General features: G+C 32.7%; 1 protein-coding gene across 1 annotated transcript in view; it reads right to left on the bottom strand.

Annotated features, from left to right (window-relative positions):
• Positions 1–509: 509 nt before the first annotated feature.
• Positions 510–26,733, bottom strand: part of LOC114340000 (zinc finger protein ZFP2-like) — a 39,892-nt gene continuing 13,668 nt past the window's right edge. The window contains exon 3 of the mRNA XM_050653457.1: positions 510–5,412. Coding sequence (XP_050509414.1) covers positions 3,992–5,412 — 1,421 coding nt within the window. The 3' untranslated portion in view covers positions 510–3,991. The remainder of the gene's footprint in view (positions 5,413–26,733) is intronic.

Below are 26,733 nucleotides of genomic sequence, written 5' to 3'. Positions count from 1 at the left end.
AAACTATCAATTTTATCAAAAAAATGTATAGAACGTTTTTTGCTTAGAATGAATGATTTTACCAACTTTTGCGGTCAAAATATAATAAAAAATGTCCACCCCCGACATGGGGTGGCAACCACCCCCATGGTAAAAGCGCCTTTCGGCATCACATAGATTTTGATCTTTGGACTATCCACTACTTATTCTCAAATCAAGCAAATCGATGCATTCTGTAAAAATTGCGAGGTTTTGTCCTATTTTAAGCTTCATTACTTCGACTATGACTATTGTTCTTATACAAACTCAATCGTTATTTTAGATAAACGCCCAGGGTATCAATAATTATGGGTATAAATGTTTCCACTCTGAATATTACTTTTTCTTTCAGTTGGACTGATTGTACAGTCATCAAAAAGTTTACCGTGAGCTTCTATGTCTTATTTTTCGTAATTTCGTATTTTGTCGTAATTAAATAAGTTGTTGGTTGGGATCATGTGCCTTTTTGGTCCAAATCAAATAAAAGTCTATTTCTGTTCAAATACATATATTTTCAGTTCACCATATCGATGGGTAAATCATAACAACTTGTTTACAATAATATCGCAGCCTACCCTAAACGTTAGTACTTACTATGCTTTTTCTCATGAGGATCTTTCAGTGCGTCACAGTTTTTCGATTTCTTTCTAACGCATTAAATTGCATGTGACAGAAAAAAACGCACGTCGGTGATTACATTTCGTCAGTGACATTTATAACATTTATTCTAGTTGTCAATAGATGGCGCCATAATCGAAAAAAATATTTACGAATTATATAATATATCTACGAATATAATCTGTACAATTTATAAGACAATACAAATCAAAGAAAATACCATTTTATAAATGCAATAAACACAATTGATTTGATTTTATGTCAAATTGCAAATAAAATGTGACAACTGTCAGATTTAACTAAAATGTCATGTCACTAAAATGTATATTATCACGGACTTACCTTTTTTTCTATCATTTGTGACGCACTGAAAAATGCTCATGAAAAGAAATCTAACTAGGTACAATAATAAATACAGATTCGCTGCCTTTGAACTACACCCATACCTCGCTTTACGGCCTAGATACGTTCCACGAAACATGGCCGCAAAGCGAAATGCCGTATAACGAATCAATTATTCTAATACAAATTCATAAAAATTTAATGGGATCGGTTCCAAATTTGTTAAATATATTAAATGGTTTGTCGTTAAAAATGCATTCTAACTGTTTATTTTATTTAAATCAAAAATACATACAAAAAAGCACATGCACTGGTATACTTATAAAATAATAATAGATTCCAAAAACCAAAAATAATCTACAAACTTGTAGATTATTGTATTATATTCTTGTTGTATCTCCATATAAAGGGTAAATGATTTTTATTTAGTCCTCTAATAGGCCTTGGATTTTTGGACAAATTAGAAGTGGTTTTAGCTTAACATCACCAGTGGCATTTGCACCAAGTAGCAAAGTTAATCGTTCTTTAGAATATTTATAACCAGGCGCAGATTTTTCGGGTTTTGAAATGTACGTGCGATTAGGCATTTGCTTCCAAGTCCTGTTTTGTCTACGTTAAACACTTGTTCAGGTTTATAACCACCTTTTTCTATAATTAACTTTAAAATGTTAAGATATTCCTTGGATGCGCCCTCATCTCATTTTATTTTCAAATTATGCATAAACAAGTGGAAATAGAAAAGAGTGTGCATCGAGTAAATCGAAACTGTGCCGTAATTGAACAGGGCCGTTATAGCGAAATGCCGTATACAGAGCGGCCGTATAGCGAGGTATGGGTGTATTCTATATTTATACCCATCAACTTGTAACAAGAACACGTCGAGTTCAATGTCATGTTTACTTATTGTTCGTAGTCTTTTAAGGGTATTTATACGAGTAAAAACATTAATACAATTATACAAAACTAAGCGTAAAACATATTTTATTACAAAGTGTTATAATATCACTATACATTTGGTGGACGATTCGAAGTAATCAAATTTATCCCTCTCCAGCCCATAACTGCATACTAGTGACTAAAATATATATCGTTTAGTAATCGAGTAGGAACTAGGGTACCCCAATCGACAACGGGGCCCTGGGCACGTGCTCAGTCACAGTATAGAGGTTCCACAGTAAAACCACTTCTGTCGGCGCTTTGATCTAAGGAAGTAAACCGGCAAAGTACGAAATTGGTAATTCACCAGTGGTGGATGCGGGCGGAGGCCGAACGATCCTTTGGTTAAGCTTACAGAGCCGTACTAAAACTTTCTGGGCCTACTACTATTATTTATTAAAATAAAAAATGCGGCTTCCCATATATCTGTCCAGATGTTCTTACTAAATGTTAATATTACAAAACTCAAGGGTTTAATAAATGAAAAACAATATTACAAGTCAACGTTTACCTATATTTCAACGGTATTTAAAATATCAACGGTATTGCGTAAGTTTTAAATCTCAATGGCTTTTAATATATTGTACACGTCATATAAACGTCAAATAAAAAGGAGGTTAATCTCGAAGCTCTCACGGCACTACTATACTCTGTTTTTAAACCAGGAGGAGTAATTTAAATTTACCGCGTCGTAACGCTTGTTTGTAATTCGTCCAACGGCAGGCAAGTTTACTCCACTGTTATAAAATTTTAACACTATTGACATTTATGAAATTTTGTCACTATTGGCATTTCATAGGTTAATTTGATTATATCGGCGATTTTTTGTGTTTTCTGCATTATTCGTTTAGTTTCAGTTGTAGTCTGCAAAAAATTAATTAAATTTTGCAATAGTCCTACTTTTCATCAAATCAATCGCGTAATGTGCAAGAGTATATCAATTAAAATTCAAACTGCTAAAAAGTTAACCATTTATTCTATATATTATGTAAAAGTTTTACATGGTTTTACAGTAAAACCAAATAAAATCACAGTAAATGAACGGAAAAAGTTTTTTAATAGTCTCGAGGAGAATTTTATAATTTATGGTGATTTTTAGCCACAAATTTAAATAAAAAAAAATTCTCTTCGTCTTTCTTATTTTTAACAATTTCAACAATTTTTTAATAAATTAAACGAATATTAACTATTCTAAATGGGAAATAAGCCACAATTTAACTTAAAAAAATAATTTTATTAACGTTTCGACTTCCAATTCAGACGTCGTTGTCAAAATACAAAAATAAATTAATATTTTGTATTTTGACAACGACGTCCGAATTGGAAGTCGAAACGTTAATAAAATTATTTTTGGAAGTTAAATTGTGGCCCAGTAAAGGACCTGAGGAGTCAGATCAACAAAGCATCTGCATTGTCAGGATGTCTGCGGGACATAGTCTAGTCAAATCCATTGTAAACCACAAGTAAATCCAGTGACCAAAGGAGAATGAGTTGATGCGTTTTTAAGAAAATTATGTCCAGTGTTATCCACTACACAATATTATCCACTTTCAGTGTCATTTAGTTTGTATGAATTAGAAATAAGTCTTAAGAATAAGAAAAATACTTCGCCAGGAATAGGAATATACCTTATATTATGTTGGCAAATTTATATCAAAATAGAAAAAAAAACACTATTAAAATTTTTTATTCGAATATGGCTATCAGAAAATATTTCAGATAGTTGGAGAGAGTACCGGGTGATTCCTATTCTCCCCCTAAAAAAATGAGGAACTTGAACAATATATAGCAAAATAGCTCCTGAATTAAGTATAGAGCTGCAGAAAAATTTATTATATAATATTATAGAAGAAGTAATTACCAAAAAAATACATTATAATACTAAATTATGAATTACTTAACTAAATAAATTATCAAACAAATATAAAAAATATTATTTATTAGAAATTACTTCCGTCCGGCACCCTTCAGATTTGTTTAAAGGGGACATTTTTAAATATGAATCCGCAGAGAAACCGAATTAGAAATGTTTTTCAGACGGGTGGATCAGTTGAGAAGAAAGGCTTGAAAAGCAGCACTACGGAGCAGTGGACGCCCACCAATCAGATGGACTGACGACCTGAAGCGTGTTATTAGTAACTGGATGCAAGCCGCACAAAACAGAGACAGATGGTAAGAGCTGAGGAAGACCTGTGTTCAGCAGTGGACGCGTACAGGTTAATGATGATGATCTCGTGTGCATTTTCATATGTTGTTTTAAACTACTTGCCCGAGGAAATGGCTTAAAACAAATTTCACACTTATGAGGTTTTTCTCCAGTGTGAATTCTCGAATGAATTTTCAATTTACTTGCTCTACTAAACCGCCTAAAACAAATTTCACACTTATAAGGTTTTTCTCCAGTATGCACTCTTGAATGAATTTTTAAACTAGCTGCTGCACTAAACTGCTTGAAACAAATTTCGCACTTATAAGGTTTTTCCCCTGTGTGAATTTTTACGTGTTCTTTTAAAAATATTTTCTGAGAAAACAGCTTCAAACAAGTTTCGCATTTAAAAGGCTTTTCTCCAGTATGAACTCTCATATGTACTTTCAAATTACATGACTGGGAAAACAGTTTAAAACAAATTTTGCATTTGTGAGTACTTGATCCCGTGTGCAGTTTCATATGTTGTTTTAAACTACTTTCCCGAGAAAACTGCTTAGAGCAGACATTAGATATGCTACGACCTTCACCAGAGTGAATTTTCATATGTGTTCTCAAACTACTTGCCTGAGAAAACTGCTTAGAACAAATTTCACACTTAGTAGGTTTTTCTCCAGTGTGAACTTTCATGTGATCATTTAAAGCACATTTGTGAATAAACTGCTTAAAACAAATTTCGCACTCGTGAGGTTTTTCTCCAGTATGAATTATCCAATGAATTTTCAATTTACTTTCTTCACTGAACTGCTTAAAACAAATTTCACACTTATAAGGTTTTTCTGCAGTGTGCACTCTTAAGTGAACTTTTAAATTAAATGCTACACTAAACTGCTTAAAACAAATTTCGCACTTGTAAGGTTTTTCCCCTGTGTGAATTTTTATGTGTTCTTTTAGAAATATTTTCTGAGCAAACTGCTTAAAACAAGTGTCACACTTAAAAGGCTTTTCTCCAGTATGAACTCTCATATGAACTTTCAAATTACATGCCTGGGAAAACTGCTTAAAACAAACTTCGCACTTGTAAGGATTTTCCCCTGTATGAATTTTTATATGACGATTTAAATAATGTTTGCTAACAAACTGCTTAAGACAAATTTCACAATTGTAAGGTTTTTCCCCAATGTGAATTTTCACATGACGATTTAAATATTCTTTTCTAGAAAACTGCTTAGCACAAATTCCACATTTAAATGTTTTTTCTTCAGCAGGTTGACTCATAGGTTGTCCTTTATTAGATGAATGTCCATCTACTATTTTCTCAATTTTCGAAGTGTCCACATATTCGGGAAAGTCTAAAATAAAAACCAAAATATATAAAAACAGGTTAATAATCCAGTCTGGAAATGAAAAATTATCAATTTCACGAAAGTTGAAATTACCTCTTTGGAGGTACCCACTGTCAGATCGACCTACCTTTCAGGGTTGTTTCGTTTTAAACATTTTGTTTTAAACAACTGTTTTAAACATGTATATGCAGAGCCGTGCGGTACATATTTTCAATATGATATGCAAGTCTTTGAAATGCCGCCCCTTATAGAGGGTGTTTTTAAATAAGTATAGCAAACTTTAATGAGTAATTCTACATGAAAAAATAATGACAGTTTTCTCGATAAACATAATATGTACGCAAATGTTTCGTTTCCGAGATACGGGATGTTGAAATTTTGATTACAAGCTGACGATTTATTTATTGCTCTAAAACCGGTTGAGATATGCAGATTAAATTTGGTTGGTTATAAGAGGTAGTTATTGTGCATTTTGTGACATACAATTAAGAATTTTTTACGCACCATTGGCGCGCATATTGGTAAGGGCCTGAGATATTTCAAATTAAAAATAATTTCTGAATTTCTTTTTTAATATGTGACAAAAATATATCTTCCGTTTTTTTCATACGACGCACCGTTTTTATGCAAAAAATATCTTAACGCTTACAAAGTTATAGAAGGGAAAATCGATCAATCAAAGAATTAAGAGCATAGGCGCAAATTTGCTTGCAATGCTTTTTAAATGCATTAATTTTTTTCGAATCCTAAAAAAATATTAAATATCCTATTAAATATTTTTAAAAAATTTAAACGCATATAGGATGACTGAAAGAAAGAAACCGAGGGCCGAAAGTTCCTTAGAATAAACTAGTGTTTCTTTTGAATAAGATATTTGAAATTAAAAAGTAGACTCAATTGAAGACGTAAGTGGATAAAGGTCATATGTCACAAACTAATGTTTTTGAGTAATGAGCACTTTAGTGTCTTTTGTTGCAAGTTAATTATTTGTTTTATAAATTTGCATTGCTATACTTTTTTAAACAGGTATCTGAAGGTACTATTTTACGCTTTAAATTAAATTTAAAAAAAGTTACCTTAAGCCAAATATTTCAAATTTTGTGGACATATTACCTTTATCCAAATAGTAAGTAGTAGAAAATTCTCCATATTTACACATTTGAAGTGGATAAAGGTATGATGTCCAAACGCAATTTTGGACATAATACCTTTATCGACCGAAATTCGAAAATTATAGTGTGACATATTGCTTCAGTACCTTTCTGTTATTTTTATTTTGCTAAAAATAGGTAATTTTAAAATTTTAACGGATTAAACAGCAAATTAGAAGAACAAAAAGCTAATAAAATAACAATTTTCTCAAAAAATGTGACATATGACCTTTATCCACTTATCTCTTCAATTTTCTCTTTTTTTTCACCCCTGTAACTTATTCAAATAAACATTATAGAGGTTTTCATGGACTTTCGGTCCTCGGTAATAATATAGTCTTTCATTCTGCGTTTAAATTTTTCAAAAATACTAATTAGTTTTCTCAGGATTCGAAAAAAATGAATGCATTTAAATAGCATTACAAGCAAATTTTGCGCCTAGTCACTTCACGGCAATGTCTAAAGCCGGCCACTCCCGATACTGCGGCGTCGTTCAATTTTGTCGAATTCGACGTAATCGGCAAACATTTTGATCGTGTGTGACCGTGCATCCAATTATATCTACAATTTTACCGCAGACAGACGCCTATCTGCTGCAGTAGTGCAGAATTTATATCATCGACGATTTTGTCGAACGACACCGCAGTACCGTGAGTGGCCGGAATAAAATATAGATGAACAAATTAATTTTAAATTTAGCTCCATCTGTTAAGAGCTCGTCCACAGATTTTTCGTAATCAAATAAACGCTTTTCCTCCTAGCTCGAATTTTCTTTATCAGCTGGAAATTCGGAACATATCAAGATTTTCTGCAATTTTATTAAATTTTCATTTATTCATTAGCCATATTGTCTCTAACTTTTCAGTTTTATATAGCTTCTGACAACATTTTTACACAATCCGACACTTTAATTTTTGATTGTACTGATTATGCCGCCCCCTTGTAATGCCGCCTGATGCGACTGCCTCGCCGCATCATAGCACGGTACAGCCCTGTATATATGTTTAAAACAGTTTTTGTTAAAACAGTTTAAAACACGTTTAAAACGTTTAAATTAAACAAGCGTTTTTTTTAAATTGTCTTTATTAACCCGTGAGCAGTCGCGCTCATTTCTGAGCGAATACCGCTTGGATTGACATAAAATTTGGCATACACATAGCTAACAAGTCAAAGAAAAAAAAGTGATATTGTGTCGGCGTGTGCTTTTGCCCTAGGGGTGAGTTTCATATGTTCGATATAAGTCCGGAAATGGATAAAATTATTAATTCTAAGCAACTTTTGTTCTATAAAGTTTTTTTACCAAGTTAATACTTTTCAAGTTATTTGCGAGTGAATATGTTAATTTTTCTACAAAATAACCACGTTTTCAGACAGATTTTTGCAAATAACTCAAAGAGTAGGTATTTGGTCGAAAAAAAATTCTTATCAAAAGTATAGCACGTAAAAAAGTGAAAACCATGTTGTATATATTAGGTCACTATACCTAGTAAAAGCAGAGTTATAGCTAATAAAAAATAGGTTCATGTTCGTCAAATTCCAAATCGAATATTTTAACGTGCCATAACCAAAAAACGAAGCACTTTTTTGGGGAAAACTCATTTTAACTTTTTTAAAGTGTTTAAAAAATGCTTATTTTTGTTTTTTAAAAAAAATTTTTAGCATCAAAAGTAAACAAGTTACGCTCAAAATAAAGTTGGTCCCTTTTTTTGGTAAGAAATCGGGAAAATCACCCCCTAATTAGCATTTAAAATGAACTTAATTGTTACCACTTCACAAGTTTTTTACTCGCGTATGTATTGATCATATGATCTGTAAGTTTCATCGGTTCAAAGTCTTTATTTTTGAAAGAGCTGTAGTTAAAAGGGCTTGAACGAGTCATACTTATCACGAGTATATCACGAGAAAATCCAACGGAACATGGGCCAGAACAAACAATGAAAAGGCAGAAACTTTCGGCGAATACCTAGAAGTTTTCAAACCTATACCAGCTGCGGCAATAAATAACGATCAAGAAATTTACAATTTCCTACAGAATCAAACCCCGACAGGAGAAAACTCACTACACGTTTCACCCAAAGAAGTTCAAAACATAATCAACATAATCAATAAAAAAGAAAGCACCTGGCTATGATTTAATCACAGGTGAGGTAATTAAAAATCTACCTACCAAAGCAATTAAAATGCTAACTCAATTGTCTAATGCGGTACTAAGGCTAAAACACTTCCCAATCCAATGGAAAATTGCGGAAATTATCCTTATACAAAAATTAGGAAAACCTCCAAATGAGCCCACTTCATATCGACCAATTAGTTTAATGCCAGTAATGTCTAAGATCATGGAAAAAATAATAGAAAAAAGACTTCTACAAATACTAACAGACAGAAATATGATACTCGACCACCAATTTGGCTTTAGGAAAGAGCATGGTACCGTCGAACAAGTTCACAGAGTGGTCAACGTTATAAATAAAACATTTGAAGAAAAAAGTTACTGTTCAGCAGCATTCCTCGATGTTAGCCAGGCTTTTGATAAAGTTTGGCATCAAGGACTGTTGTATAAACTGAAAAAGAACTTACCAGAGGAACTATATACACTCCTTAAGTCGTATTTATCAGAAAGATACTTTCGAGTGAAGTTTGAGTCAGCCTTTACAAAACTATATCCCATCAGATCAGGGGTACCGCAAGGAAGCGTTCTGGGACCACAACTGTATCTGATTTACACAGCAGACCTACCCGCAAATCGTGATACAACGACCACCACCTTTGCAGACGATACTGCAATCCTAGCAGTACACAAAAATCAAGTCGAAGCTGCTGCAAAACTCCAGAGAGTATTAAATCAAATAAATACATGGGCACAAAATTGGAGAATTAAATTGAATGAACAAAAATCAAACCATATTGTTTTTACAAAATGTCACGGTGAATCACCTACAGTAACAATAAATAATAAGGTAATTCCCTCAGTTACCTCTGTAAAATATCTGGGCATGCACTTGGACAGGGGATTAACCTGGAGAACCCATATATGGAACAAACGGAAACAACTGGGCATAACATTTAGTAAGCATTATTGGCTTCTAAGGCGTAAGTCTAAGCTCACGACAAGAAATAAACTGCTAGTCTACAACACAATATTCAAATCAGTCTGGGCATATGGTCTGCAGCTCTGGGGAACAGCATCCAAGTCGAATGTATCCATAATTGAGAGATTCCAGTCCAAGGTGTTACGTTCAATAATCGATGCTCCGTGGTTTGTTACTAACAGGGATATTTACAATGATCTGGAAACGAAAACCGTCAGTGAAGTGATAGTGGAGTTAAGTGCAAAATACATCGTACGTCTTGAAAGCCACGCGAATGTGCTTGCAATTAATTTGTTAGACAACAGTCAGGAAACAAAACGGTTAAAGAGACAGACACCATTAGATTTACCGCACAGACATTAATATTGTCACAGTAGCTAAGTTAATATATGTAATACAGTAATTTAATTGTGGCGCTGGTCACAATCTCTTCATGTCATTATTTCTCAGATAAAATGTGCCTATTGTTATATGTTATAACAGATTGCCTAATAAACAAAAAAAAATAAAAAAAAATTACTACAATCTTTCTCGAGACACTTACGAGTGGAAAATTATGTTGCAAGCAAAATTTTTCATCGAGTTATCACGGAAAATAATAAAATGTTAGATTTTTTCTAACGGCGCGACTGCTCCCGGGTTAAAATAATAAATAAATATGAAAAAAATTCTCAAATACATTATACAAACTTTTTAACATACATAATATTTATTTATTAATAACCGAAACTTAACAAAAATTAAAAAACTTAAAACATTTTGCATACAAGAGTTATAGTACGTTCTTTAAAGGTAAAATATTGCAAAACCTCTACATTTTAAAGAACCGCTTGGATTGACATGAAATTTGGCATACACATAGCTAACAAGTCAAAGAAAAAAAGTGATATTGTGTCGGCGTGTGCTTTTGCCCTAGGGGTGAGTTTCATATGTTCGATATAAGTCCGGAAATGGATAAAATTATTAATTCTAAGCAACTTTTGTTCTATAAAGTTTTTTTACCAAGTTAATACTTTTCAAGTTATTTGCGAGTGAATATGTTAATTTTTCTACAAAATAACCACGTTTTCAGACAGACTTTCGCAAATAACTCAAAAAGTAGGTATTTGGTCGAAAAAAAATTCTTATCAAAAGTATAGCACGTAAAAAAGTGAAAACCATGTTGTATATATTAGGTCACTATACCTAGTAAAAGCAGAGTTATAGCTAATAAAAAATAGGTTCATATTCGTCAAATTCCAAATCGAATATTTTAACGTGCCATAACCAAAAAACGAAGCACTTTTTTGGGGAAAACTCATTTTAACTTTTTTAAAGTGTTTAAAAAATGCTTATTTTTGTTTTTTAAAAAATTTTTTTAGCATCAAAAGTAAACAAGTTACGCTCAAAATAAAGTTGGTCCCTTTTTTTGGTAAGAAATCGGGAAAATCACCCCCTAATTAGCATTTCAAATGAACTTAATTGTTACCACTTCACAAGTTTTTTACTCGCGTATGTATTGATCATATGATCTGTAAGTTTCATCGGTTCAAAGTCTTTATTTTTGAAAGAGCTGTAGTTAAAAGGGCTTGAACGAGTCACTTATCACGAGTGTATGCAAATTTAGAAACACCGAATTTTAACCAATTTTTTAGTCTTACAGAAAAACAAAAAGATACAAAATATTCAGAAAAGTAAAGCCTACTTTTTTATTGTTTAAGATTTTTGGTGTCTCTAACAATTTTTAAGTTATTTTGAAAAAAACATTTTTTTCAAAATTAAATTTTTTAAAAATTTTACTTTAAAACCAAATTTTTTCAAAAATAAGCACTTTGAATTGATGAAACTTACAGATCGTATAAACACAACATAAGTAAAGTAACTTGTGAAGCGGCAACGATTAATTTCATTTAAGTTGCTAATTGAGGGGTGATCTTCCTGATTTTTTTTGCCAAAACAGAAGGGACCATCTTTATTTTGAGCGTAACTTGCTTACATTTGATGCTAGAATTTTTTTTTATAAAACAGAAATAAAGCTTTTTTCAAACACTTTAAAAAAGTTGTAATGTGTTTTCCCTAAGAAGCCTTCATTGTTTGGATATTTGACATTAAATTATTCTATTTGGGATTTTTCGAATATGAACCTATTTTTCATTAGCTATAACTCTACTTTTGCTAGGTATAGAGACCTAATATATACACCGTTTTATTCACTTTTTTAATAGTTTTGCTAAAAATATTTTTTTCGACAAAATGCTTACGTTTTGAGTTATTTGCGAAAAACCGTCCAAAAACGTGGTTATTTTGTTGAAAAATGAACATATTCACTTGCAAATAACTCGAAAAGTATTGATTTGGTGAAAAATTTTTATAGAAGAAAAGTTGCTTAAAATTAGTCATTTTATCCATTTCGGGACTTATCTTCGACATATATTTTTTCACCCCCGAGATGGGGTGAAACTCACCCAGGACAAAAGCACATATCGGCACCATATCACTTTTTTTCTTTGACATGTTAGCTATGCGTATGCCAAATTTTATGTCAATCCAAGCGGTTCTTTAAAATTTACAGCAAAAACCGTGAAAGAATGTACTATTAATAAATTTCTCAAAACTGTTCCAGTCTCATAGTAATCTTGTAATTTAAAACTATCAATCTGATATCACGTCATCACTAATGCAATTACACTGCTCAAACATTTTTTCTTCCAGACCCTGAAAATCTAAATGAGTACTTTGTTAATGTGAGTGAAAATATTACATAAACTATTTTGCCACAACAAGATCCCATTTCTTATCTCCCTAATTCAAGAAAGGTCTCGAATTCATTCTTTATAAAACCAGTCGATAAATCTGAACTGACCCAAACAATCAATAGTATCAAGCAAATCTTTCTATAGTACTGATGGTACAATCAAAAACATTAATAAAAATTTGTTCAAATCTCCCAGAAAATGTGTTAGAAGTCCTCATCTCATTAATTAATGATTCTTTCGAGAAAGGTAAATTTCCAGACAGTGGCGGATCCAGAAATGTTGTTTGGGGGGGGGTCATGGGTCTTGAGGGTGATTTAATTACCTATCTTTTATGCAAGGTCACTTAGTCTTACCAACCCTAGGATACGTGAGTTTACAATTATGGGGGGGGGGGGGGTCATGACCCCCGTGACACCCCCTGGATCCGCCAGTGTTTCCAGAGTGCCTAAAGACAGCCATCATAATTCCTCTTCATAAGGGTGATGAAACATCTAATACCTGCAATTATAGACCTATTGCATCACTACCTGTACTCTCCAAAATTATAGAGCTATAAAATATATAAAAGCTCGACTTATGTCCTTTCTCGTCGAAAACAACATTTTATCACAAAATCAGTTCGGCTTTTTAAATAATAAATGCACCACTAATGCCATGCTTTCTGTACTACATGAGGTTTATCAAGCACTGAACAATAATCTTCACACTGCCACCGTTTTTTGTGAGTACGGTAAAGCTTTTGATTGTGTAAATCACATTTTGATAAAAAAACTAAGTTTCTAGGGAATTCGAGGTATTTCTTTAAATTGGTTCCAATCTTACTTGGATGATAGGAAACAACTGTTTAGAGCAAATTATACAGACTCTAGTCTCAAAAACATTGTATATGGAGTATTTCAATGTTCAGTATTGGGTCCTCTACTTTTCCTTATCTTTATTAATGACATAACTAGTTTAAAAATCGATGGAAAAATCTTTTTTTGTTGATGATACCAGTATCACTTTAGGCAACTCAATTATTGCAAATGATGAAAGGGTTGCCAATGTGAGTCCATTATACTATTGGATATAGAAATTGAGTCAATACTAGCAGTCTTAAAGTTTGTATTTTATAATAGTTGTTACACAATCATGGGCCAATCTCACATCAATACAAATCATATAATTTCTGCCTCATCGTCAGGCCCAGTACATAAAGTCTTCACAATTACAAACTATAAGCTAAAAATCAAAAAAAGACAAAAATGTACATATATAATAATATATAAAAACTACTATGTCTTGATTTAAATTAAAATAGGTACATACAATAAAGCAAAACAACTGCAGAATACTGAACTTAGTAGCCTATAGAGTGTATACTGAGACATTTTGCCAATGGGAGTGACCAATCTAATAAGAATTGAAGTTGTTTTGATTTATTGTATGTATTTTAATTTAAATCAAGACATAGTTGTTTATATATATATATATATATATATATATATATATATATATATATATAGTGATTTTTTGAATAACGGCAATTCGGTCAGATGAAATAAAACTCTATTTGTTCTAGGTCTCAATATTTCGTAATATTGAGACCTAGAACAAATAGAGTTTTATTTCATCTGACCGAATTGCCGTTATTCAAAAAATCACTATTTAACACAGTACGGTCGAAAATATTTGTACAAATATATATATATATATATATATATATATATATATATATATATATATATATATATATATATATATATAAACAAAAGATGTAGATCTTTGAAACACACTCAGTGATCAAAAGATCCACAGGTACTGGTTTGGACGACCACTCGTACGAAAACAAACAAATGAAATAGAGAATGCGGAAAAATCCCCTTACGAACAATTCACACCCGAAGTAGTGGATGTGTGAATTGTTCGTAAGGGGATTTTTCCGCATTCTCTATTTCATTTGTTTGTTTATATATATATATATATATATATATATATATATATATATATATATATATATATATATATATGTATATATATATATATATATAAATCCTACTATCAATTTGGCATCGATACATTATGCATTTACCATCAATTTGGCATCGTCTTGCAAAGTGGCATCTGTATATCGATGCCACTTTACACTACCTTAATAACTTTTTTCCTGTACTTGTTAGCAGAAGTCTAATCAACTCTGTAGTTAGAGATTTGATTCCTTGATGTTACTTTAATATATCAGCTTTCTTTGTTTATTCCTTACTGACTTATATAAGTTTATTCCATAAAATGTTTGAGTTCAAAATGATGGCACAGTGAAAATATTATATACATTTAGTTCAGTGTTTTACCGTTTTGTCGCTGCCGCTATATACATGAAAACGTATATCCCACTTTCATTATCAATCATTTTGGCATCAGAAATTTGGCATCACTGTTGAATACAATATTATCCACAACGAAAAATAGGCAATTTGAGAATGTATATATTATTTTCATCAACAAATCATTCTGGCATCAAGTTGTTTTCACCCAATTTTGAAAAAATGTGAAAGCTTATAATCCAAGGATGGTACTAAAGGTGAGAAATTTGACCTAAACTATCTGTCCGTCGGTCTGTCCGACCGCGAATATAACTCTTACGTCATTATACCAGGTAGAATGACAAATGAGGTGTCAAATGAAAGCGTATAATCCAAGGATGGTACTAAAGGTGAGATATTTGACTTAAACTTTCTGTCCTTCGGTCTGTCCGACCGCAAATATAACTCCTCCGTCATTATACCAGGTAGAATGACAAATGAGGTGTCAAATGAAAGCTTATAATCCAAGGATGGTACTAAAGGTGAGAAATTTGACTTAGGCTGTCTGTCCGTCGGTCCGACCGACCGCGAATATAGCTCCTCCGTCATTATACCAGGTAGAATGACAAATGAGGTGTCAAATAGAAGCTTATAATCCAAGGATGGTACTAAAGGTGAGACATTTGACTTAGGCTGTCGGTCCGTCCGACCGCGAATATAACTCCTCCGTCATTATACCAGGTAGAATGACAAATGAGGTGTCAAATGAAAGCTTATAACCAAAGATGGTACTAAAGGTGAGAAATTTGACTTAGGCTGTCTGTCCGTCGCGTCGGTCAGTCCGACCCCGAATATAGCTCCTCCGTCATTATACCAGGTAGAATGACAAATGAGATGTCAAATGAAAGCTTATAATCGAAGTATGGTACTAAAGGTGAGACGTCGGTCCGTCCGACCGCGAATATAACTCCTCCGTCATTATACCAGGTAGAATGAAAAATGAGGTGTCAAAAGAAAGCTTATAATCCAAGGATGGTACTAAAAGTGAGAAATTTGACTTAGGCTGTCTGTCCGTCGGTCCGTCCGACCGCGAATATAGCTCCTCCGTCATTATACCAGGTAGAAGGACAAATGAGATGTCAAATGAAAGCTTATAATCCAAGGATGGTATTAAAGGTGAGAAATTTAACTTGGGCTGTCTGTCCGTCGGTCCGTCCGACCGCGAATATAACTCCTCTACTATACCAGGTAGAATGACAAAAGAGGTGTCAAATGAAAGCTTATAATCCAAGGATGGTACTAAAGGTGAGAAATTTGACTTACGCTGTCTGACCGTCGGTCCGTCCGACCGCGAATATAGCTCCTCCGTCAATATACCAGGTAGAATGACAAATGAGGTGTCAAATGAAAGCTTATAATCCAAAGATGGTACTAAAGGTGAGAAATTTGACTTAGGCTGTCTGTCCGTCGCGTCGGTCAGTCCGACCCCGAATATAGCTCCTCCGTCATTATACCAGGTAGAATGACAAATGAGATGTCAAATGAAAGCTTATAATCGAAGTATGGTACTAAAGGTGAGACGTCGGTCCGTCCGACCGCGAATATAACTCCTCCGTCATTATACCAGGTAGAATGAAAAATGAGGTGTCAAAAGAAAGCTTATAATCCAAGGATGGTACTAAAAGTGAGAAATTTGACTTAGGCTGTCTGTCCGTTTGTCCGTCCGACCGCGAATATAGCTCCTCCGTCATTATACCAGGTAGAATGACAAATGAGATGTCAAATGAAAGCTTATAATCCAAGGATGGTATTAAAGGTGAGAAATTTGACTTGGGCTGTCTGTCCGTCGGTCCGTCCGACCGCGAATATAACTCCTCTACTATACCAGGTAGAATGACAAAAGAGGTGTCAAATGAAAGCTTATAATCCAAGGATGGTACTAAAGGTGAGAAATTTGACTTACGCTGTCTGACCGTCGGTCCGTCCGACCGCGAATATAGCTCCTCCGTCAATATACCAGGTAGAATGACAAATGAGGTGTCAAATGAAAGCTTATAATCCAAGGATGATACTAAAGGTGAAAAATTTGACCTAGGCTGTCTGTCCGTCGATCCCTCCGACCGCGAGTATAAATCCTCCGTCATTATACCAGGTATAATGGCAAATGAGGTGCCAAATGATAGCTTATAGTTCAAGCATGGTATTAAAGATGAAAAATTTTACCTAGGCTGTCTGTCCGTATGTCTGTCCATCCGCGAATACAACTCCTCCGTTATTAATACAGATAGAATGACAAATCGGGTGTCGAATGAAAGCTTTTAACTTAAGGATGGTATTATTAAAGATGAGAAATTTGACGTCGGAGTTCCGGTTTTAGAGTTGCAACCGTAAGTATTTACTATTTTAAAGTTGCCGAAAGAGAATAAGTGATATATTATTCAACGTGGCTTAGCAAGATGAGAACAAATGTAAAATTTTGGTTTTTACGTAATTTCCGCTTAAAAAGTTATAACCGGAAATGCCATTATTCGCGGTGTGCAAGTACTTGGAACGGATACGAGAAACGATCGTGCGCGAATAGCGGAGAAATATTGCAACTTTCTTAAATAATTCATATTGTCCATTGAAATTGTCAAATTGACGTACATTTCATACCTACTGTCATTGAAGAAGAAAAATTATATGTTGCTCTGCAATATTGATATTATATGCAATTATTATATGAAGGCAAATTAAATTAATTGTATTTTGCTTGCAGTACTGCATTTTAATAACTAATTTTATTTACTACATACAATTGTTTACGTTTTAATAACATAACCTGAATCTTATTTTTTCTTCTTATTATTTTTTTGGATTATGGCCTTGACAATTATCCAGTAACCAGGACTAATATAATTGGCCAATATAATTAAAAGTGCGAATAAAGTTGCAGAGCGTAGAAACCAGGTGTCGTTTTGCCGAACTTGCACGGTCCCAATAGACTCAGAAATAGTATACGAACACATAAATCGAAGCGTATTGAAAGGTTTGAATATTTAGAGTTATTTCTGTGTAAACAGTTTAGTAAAAATGACTCAAAATTAGTAAATTTGTATATCAATCCACGCAAAGTTACACGAAGAATTCAAATATCGACTTCCAATTCTACTTTCGATTACTTTGGGTGAAAACCTAGGACTTACGAAGTCCAATTACTTGTTTTCTTTAAAAATAAGACATGTCATAAATATGCCTTAGGCATCATAGAAGACAATGACACAGAAAAATCAAACAAGCAGCAGGTCAAAAGGGCCTTAGTTATGTATCTTCGGTCCTATTGGTTCAATCGTGACGTACAGCGCCTGAAACGATGGGATTTAACTGGCAGAATACGATGGTGTAGACAAATGAAAATGACGGCATGTAATAACACTTTAAAATTGTAGAAATAAAATGGATTAACGCACATGGTATGACATATTATGTGAGAGTATTTAACAAATAGAATACGATTACATCCGTCCAGTTTTTGACAAGCGACTTCTCTACATATGATAAACGCGAAAGGGCCCCAACGTTCACTGTTCGACATAGGCCTCCCGTTCACTGCATATACCCACTGCTTTCTGACGCTGTGACTTAAGAGGATAGGATTTAACGAACAAAACGACAAAGAAGACTAAACAAGGCAGATCACGGGAAAAACACAACTGTCCGTTTTATACTCCACAGGGAAGCATCAAATATTCAACGTAAGGATATATTATAGTATAACGGTATGATAAATCTTTTTCTTTTTTTTTTTTTCATTTAGTGCATTCCGTACGTTTTTTAAACATAATCAGGAGAAGTTGTTGAATTTCTGAAGTCTATAAAAGAATTTCTTAACAAACCTTTTTTTAATTGTGTTATGGATTATTTTTAAGAATGTGTTTAAAAGGTAGCTCACAGGCTTATTGTTCAATGGTCTTATCACTTTTAAACGCCTGTCTTTTTTGTAGGACTATTAATTGTGATTTCAAACATTCTAGCGGGACAATGCCTTTTGTGTAACTGAAATAAATATTGTTATCCATTTAATTTTTTTCCTCAATTAATTGAATGCCTCCTACTGGTGTTTGGTCTAAGCTTACCGCTTTTCCCCATTTAAGCTAAACTGCTCGTCAAAAGTTAGGGATATAGAAAATTATGCTCATTTTCATAGCTAATTTTTTCGAGAACAGATTAACGGATTCCACTAATTTTTTTTAATATTTTAGATTTTTCGTTAGTATTTACACAGTTGTGCAAAAGTTTACCCAAACTTTTTTTTGTACTTTTACCGAGTGGTATAAGTACAAAAAAGAAGTTTGAGTAAACCTCTTGTTAGGTATTAGTTACGTATCTTCACTCCCATTGGTCCAAACGTGTCGTACGGCGGCTCAAATGATAGGAATCAGTCAACAGAATACAATGACACAGAAAAATCAATTACAGTAAAATATTGAAAGGGCCTTAGTTACGTATATTCGCTGCTATTTTTCCAATCATGACGTACGGTGGCTAAAATGGTAGGAATTAACCAACAGAATACAATGACACCCAAATCCGGTGTCGGAAAGCTGGTCGAGAACACTTCGTCGACGGAAAATTGGTCGACAACAGTTGGTCGACAAACAGTTGGTCGAATGCACAATTCATCGAATGGACAATTCATCGACGAACATTTGATCGAATGGAATTTTCGTCGACAAACTGTTATTTATCTTTAGGATAAAGGGATTAATGGTGACAAACGACGGGTAACTGGAATATTGTATTATATATTTTTTTTTGGGTTTTGTTAATTTTGTACCTAAATCTTACCGGAGGTATTGCGCCTTTTATAAATGTGTAGTTGTGAATTAAGTTTTTGATAATAAAATCAAGAGGGTAAGAATCGCTTTACTTTTAAACTCTTCACTTTTGGCGCATCATGGACGGCTCGTTTTTAAAAGAATCGTTTTAATTTTTTTTTGTATAAACATGCTCTTTCATTCGTTTAAATGTTGCTTTTCAAATTTTCTAATATTTATAAACAAAGCCCCGGTGAATTTTTGAAAAAAGTGGCTAACTCGGGTTTTAAGGGTTGTAGGGCATTAAATTTTTGTTTCAGTTTCTATAAGAATACCAACATGTCGAATAAAAAAAATTAACTTCCTACGTGTTGTTGTTCTGAAGCTATTTTCTTGTGGCATTTTTGGAATTAACTAGTTTTGATGGGAAATAAGCCACAATTTTACTAAAAAAACTGATTTTATTAACGTTTCGACGCTCAAATCGGGTGTCGTTGTCAAAATAAAACCATTTTTTTTAGTAAAATTGTGGCTTATTTCCCATCAAAATTAGTTAATTCCCACATGTTAATGCGGTTGTTATTTTAATTGTTTATTCGCGAACTCAATCGACTATAGGTGGCAGTGCAGTTGCATGAAAATGGCCGATGTAATTGGGATAATGCATTTTGATATAATTAATATTTTTATTGATGTAATTAATTAATATAAATAAATCATTCATTAAATGAACACACCAGACAAGCATTCAATCGACATTGATATATAGGTTAACGGATGTTTTGTTTAAATCTTCATCCCAATTCCTCTAGTTCAAAATAAGCGGCAGCACCCTCGCTTGAGTTCGCGAATAAGCTTAAAATAACACTACTTTTTCAAAATTATTTTATAATTATTTATAATATTTATTATAAACTTTTTATTCAAGACTTGATCTAATTTGATAAATTGAACCTTTCTCTTTGGTTTGATGTCTTTAGAATTTATGTTGACCTAATAGTTTATGCATAATACCGCTGTAGATAGAAGCTTTTTGGGATAAACAATTTCAATTTTGCAATAACTATTAGGTAAAACTTCTTGAAATTTTAACGGCTGAATACTTCTAATATTGTTCCTTTACTTACGCGAAAATAAAGCTTTTAGTGTATTTTTAGAAAAGTTATTAATTATTTTCAAAAAATCGACTTTTGAAGCTATTTTCCCAATAACTAAGCAACAAATTAACAAAAAGAACTTTCCAAACACTCATTTTAAAGAATTTTCTATGCTCTTCAGTAAAATTGTATCACCTTTCCATACAGCATACCGGTCTCCACCTTTAATATTTACAATCAAATAGCGATCTTTAATTGTTTATATATTGTTTATAAGTTAAAAAGTACGTTTGATTTTTTGCATAATTTTTATATTGGATACTGTTGTAACTAAATTTACCCTAATGCCATAAGCAGTTCTTAGATACCTGTATCAACGGATGTCACGAAAGAGGCCATTTATTTGCTAATTTCTCTGGTCTATCACACCCTTTCTTATCTGTGTTTACAATCCAAATCATTAAGCCACATAAAGAGGTAGGGCAATAAACTCACTATAGCTATAGAAATGCTTTTACTACAAAATTTTAAAAGATAAGAGTTATAACGGAACAAGTATGCATACCTGCATTTTAAGACCCAGGTAGATTTTTGGGGATGACACAATGACACTAAAATATGGCTTTGCCGATGATTGCATTCAATTGAGATGGTAAGTAGGTATGAATCACCTCTAGTTATATTTTAATGGCTTTGTAATTTAACTTCATGGGGTACGAAAGAATTAAGAAACTTTTAAGAATTTGAAAAAACATAGTTTTTGGGGGGTTTAGGTGTTTTACACAATTTTTGAATATCCCTAAAAACTCAGTTATTTCAAATTATATATACGTAACCTATAAAAAACCTTGAGTTAGTCTATTTTGAAGTATATAAAATGGAGAAAATCCCAAAAAACTACCGAAAAAACCAGTTTTCCGGATTTTTGAAGATGGCGCACCTTACGAATAAATCTGAAAAAAGTCAGAAATACAGATTTTGATAAAATTCACAAAACGCAAAAAAATTAGACATGCAGCCATCGCCAAAAAAAGTTATACGTACCTATTAAAAAAACAAAAAACATTGAGGTTATGTACACTCGACCTTCGGGTCCATAAAAATATATGTTTTGTAAAAGCCTCAGCTGTGCGTGTGAATTTTTTGTAATTTATAATTTAATTACAAACCAACTTAAAAAAAAATAAAATCGAAAAATTGACATTTTTTGATGTGGGGAAAGGGGAAGGGGGTGGTGGGCTAAAATTGCGGTGATTCTTAATTTTTTTAATCACATAGAACGTAAAAAAATAAAAAAAAATATTCAGGCTGTATCGACTTCAAAATAATACAGCATCATGCCAAAAGGGCCTTAGTTATGTATGTTCGGCCCTATTGATCCAATCGTGACGTACGTCGGCTGAAATGATAGGAACTAACCAATAGCATACAATGACATAGAGAAATCAAATACAGCCTCATGTCAAAAAGAATAGAATAAACAAAAATTTCTTTTGAATTAAATATTTGAAATAAAAAATCACACTAAATTTTCTTTTTTTTCACCCATTCACTTATCAATATAAACATAAAAGTTTTTAGAGAGTTTCGCCCTCGGTTATAATGTAATCTTTCATTCTGCGTTTAAATTTTTCCAAAATTCTTATTAGTTTTCTCAGGATTCGAATAAACTGAATGCATTTAAATAGCATTGGTCATAATTTTGCGCCTACTCCCTCAAGGCTTAAAAAATGTAACATTTCAAAGGAATGGAGATATTTCAAAGATTCGCTGAGACTATAATTTTTATCTAATATACATATATCTGTAGTCCATCCACTCACGGTAAATATTGCAAAACCTCCGAATTTTAAACAACCGCTTGGATTGACATGAAATTGGGTATGCACATAGCTGACAGGTCAAAGAAAAAGTGATATTGTGCCGACGTGTGCTTTTGCCTTGGGAGTTAGTACAACCACTTTTATAATGTGAAAAGACATACATTCAAAATAAGTCCTAAAGTGGATAAACTGAGTAATTCTAAGCTAGTTTTTGTTCTATAGATTTTTTCTTAACATACTGTTTGAGTTATTTGCAAGTGAATATATGATGTTCGTTTTTCAACAAAAAAGTCACGTTTTTAGACGGTTTTAGAAAAAAACTCAAAAAGTATTTTAACGAAAAATATTCTTAGCAAAAATATAGCGTATAAAAAAGTGAAAACAATGGTGTATGTATGAAGTCTGTAGACCCTGTAAAAGTAGAGTTGTAGTTAAGAGGAAACAGTAGCGATCAACAGGTAGCGAAAACGCGTTCCAAGATTGCGGCTGTAATTTTGAATATTTTTTCGAGATATTTGGCACACGTATTCGTAATATAATAAAGAATGGCGGTACAGAGCCCAATTTGAAAAATATATGAATACGTGGAAATTACTCTGTAATTAAATACAATATTTAAAAAACGAGCCTGTAACGCCATTAAGAAGAACAAAAAAATACACTTTCTTCAAATGAACTTTTTTATCCGATGCCTAGATTTTGTGTCATTTTGGAACTACTAAAATTTTGTATTTCATTAGTAGTTCCAAAATGACACAAAATCTAGGCATCGGATAAAAAGTTTATTTGAAGAAAGTGTATTTTTTTGTTCTTCTTAATGGCGGTACAGGCTCGTTTTTTTAATATTATATTTAATTACAGAGTAATTTCCACATATTAATATATTTTTCAAATTCGGCTCTGTACCGCCATTCTTTATTATATTACGAATACGTGTGCCAAATATCTCGAAAAAATATTCAAAATTACAGCCGCAATCTTGGAACGCGTTTTGGCTACCTGTTGATCGCTACTGTATCACCTTAATGAAAAGCAGGTTCTACTTCGTCAAAATACAAATCGAATATTTTAACATGAAATAACCATAAAACGAAGCACTTTTCGGGAAAAACTCATGACTTACAACTGTTATAAAATGTCTAAAAAGTTTTATTTGTATTTTTATAAACGTTTCTAGCATCAAAAGTTAGTTAGCATCAAAATGAAGTCTCTTTTTTGTTAAAAAAATGTAAAAATCACCGCCTAATTTACTTATGTATTGTTTATGTGATATGTACATTTTTTACTCTTTGAGATATTTAGTATCACTAATGTTTAAGTTATTTTAAACCAAGGCATTTTTTTTCAAAATTAAAATTTTTTTATTTTAAAACCAATTTTTTTTAATAAGCATTTCTTGCCAATAAATCTTATAGATCATATAAACAGTATAATATAAGTAAATTAACTAGGGCGGTAACTATTAATTTCATATGGAATGCTAATTAGGTGGTGATTTTCACGATTTCTTTTAGCAAAAAAAGGGACATATTTTATTTAAAGCGTAACTTACTTTTGATGCTGATGGTGATAGAATAGATACTTTTTAAATAACAAAAATAAAACTTTTTTAAACACTTTAAAAAATTTGTGGCGAGTTTTCCCCGAAAAGTGCGTTATTTTTTGGATTTTTTACGTTGAACTAGTCGATTTGGAATTCGACGAATAAGAACCAACTGTTGTTCAGCTCCAACTCTGTTTTTATTGTGTGCCCAGACTTCATACATACATAATTTTTTTTACTGTTTTATAAGCTTTATATTTGCTAAGAATAGTTTTTTCGATCAAATACTTACTTTTTGATTTATTTACGAAAAACCATCTAAAAACAAAAAATACAAGGAATTTAATTAGTTTATCCACTTACGGACATATTTTTACCTATATTTTTTCACACTCGAGAAGGGGGTGGTACTCATCCCCAGAAAAAAGCACACACTGGCACAATATCACTTTTTTCTTTGACATGTTAGCTATGCTTATGTCAAATTTCATGCCAATCCAAGCGATTTTGTAAAATCCAAAAACAGTGAGTAAATTGTCCAATGATATCTTTAAAAAAGACTAGTGCATTTTACAAAAACTTAGGTCAATAAATAATATGAAAACAGCGGAATATCAACCAATGTTGAATGTTTTTACAAAGTATTGTTTATTTTTCGCTACTCGAAGGGGACAACTATTAAACTGGTTTCTTCCACTTCCAGACAATTTTTTAACCGCATATGACATCAAAACCAGAATTAAAAAAATTCGGTTTCGACCTCTTAATACACGTAAATTGATCAAGTATATTTTTCTGTGACTATGTGTGTCACTTCCGGGTACACCATTTTAACCGGAAGTGGTGTAAAACTAAAAAAAGTATTTCTTTGTTCTCATTTTTCTAATGCGCGTCAAATTTCTAATCGCTAGTACCATCTATGGGTTATAATCTTTCATTCAACCTCTGTGATTATATCTGACAGACGGACGGACAGACAGGCATAAAACCGGACAGGCATAAATATTTGTTCTCGTCTTTCTAAGGCGCGTCGAGTAATACATAGTTTGTACTATTTCTGCGAATTTAGAACAATACTTCGGGTTGCAACTCTTTATCCTGAAGTCGGAGGCCAAATTTCTCACCTTTAGTACCATCTTTGGGTTATAAGCTTTCATTCCACATCTAATTTGTCATGTTTTAACCCGGCATCCGACAGGTGAACTTTTTTGCCACTAACAGACAGGTGGGATGTGACAAACCCCAGCATTGAAAGAGTTAAAGAATCTCAAAAAATATCTCTACGTTTAGATTAGTTAACAGAAACAGTAAAGATGCAGTAGAAATAAACAAACCAAGACACGTTAAATGATACTAGGAGCACTCCCGAATCATAATTTACAATGTGTAAACTTTGGAAATCATGACTTGGAATTTACAATGTATATACTGATGTGATCTTGATTATTGATATGAGATAATATTCTTATATGTCACTTAATTTAATCAATGTATTAATACTAATCTAATTAATTAACCAGATCACATATCAATATGTTTTCAATCTCAGGGCGAATTATAAATTAATTACTTACTTTCGTGGCTTCTGAATATTTCTTAATGGTTCCTAATCGGGATAGAAAAGAAAAGAGTAAAAAAAAATACAAATATGGGTTACAATTATAATCAAAATATTTTTTATTTTATTCAAAAGGCAATCAATGCTTAATATTTGCTATTTCTTATTATTCTTAAACATAACATTTACAACTGGGAATTTTATTTCCTTTTGGTTTTCTATTGAAAGTTTTTATTAACATTTAACTATTAGGAGTTATTAGGGACAACTCTATTTAAGTTTGATGAAGCTTTTCTGATATTATTGATTATGTTATTCAATTTTTTATGTGGAATTTAATACGAAAAACCCATACATTCATGTCCAAACAAATGAGACTGACCTTTTCCTGGTGAACTGAAAATGTCCTCACACAAAACCCTTTCCTGCTATCCTTGGCTGCGATCAAACCTCGTCCTGGCTTCCAGTGATGTTCTCCTTTGAAAAACTAGCTCGAATAGCTCTCGTTCCTGCTTTTGTCGTGATGCTGTGTTCTACCTTTTTCGAAACTGCTATCAGCTACCGGGACACTCTGGGCTCAAGGAGGTTCTTTTACTCTCGACCTGGCCTACTTCTCGTTCCACGATAGATACTCCACACTCACGGAACTACCGGCTTTCTCACTCCTCGAACACTACCGTCTACTACTCGACTTCACTTCTCGACAGCTCAAAACATTCTGATCCCACTTTGTCATTCATTCACCTACTTTCTCAATATCCCTTCCAGATTCACAAATCAACCTTCCACCACCAACTCTCATTCTCAGTATTCCTCAAAAACCAATTTTTAATCTTTCTAAATATGCTTAATGGATTTCAAAAGAAAATATTTAATTCCCATTCTAAAATCACTTTCTACTATTTACAAATTTTAATGACCTATTCTCTCTTTCAAATGAGTCTTATTTAGCATAGGCTAATGATCGAAACCTTCCGCGAAAAACGATAATGAACTATCATCTATTTCACTGAGTTTTATTTAGCATAGGCTAATGATCGACCTTCCGAGAAGAACGATAATGGTACGCGTCATTCACTTTGTTTATTTTAAGCGCACTGTCCCGAGTTCCGTCTAATCACTTCTTAAAATTAAATATAACAATTTGTTGTATACAGGGTGTTCTAAATTTATATGCCCGTGGTTGAGAAAATTGAAAATATTTTATATTAAATTGAATCCTGTTTACAACCATCAAAATTTAATTTTCATAT

The sequence above is a fragment of the Diabrotica virgifera genome, chromosome 6, assembly GCF_917563875.1.
Source record: "Diabrotica virgifera virgifera chromosome 6, PGI_DIABVI_V3a".
Classification (NCBI taxonomy): domain Eukaryota; kingdom Metazoa; phylum Arthropoda; class Insecta; order Coleoptera; family Chrysomelidae; genus Diabrotica; species Diabrotica virgifera.
Note: the sequence above shows the minus strand (reverse complement) of the source record. Positions and strands in the feature narration are given on the sequence as shown.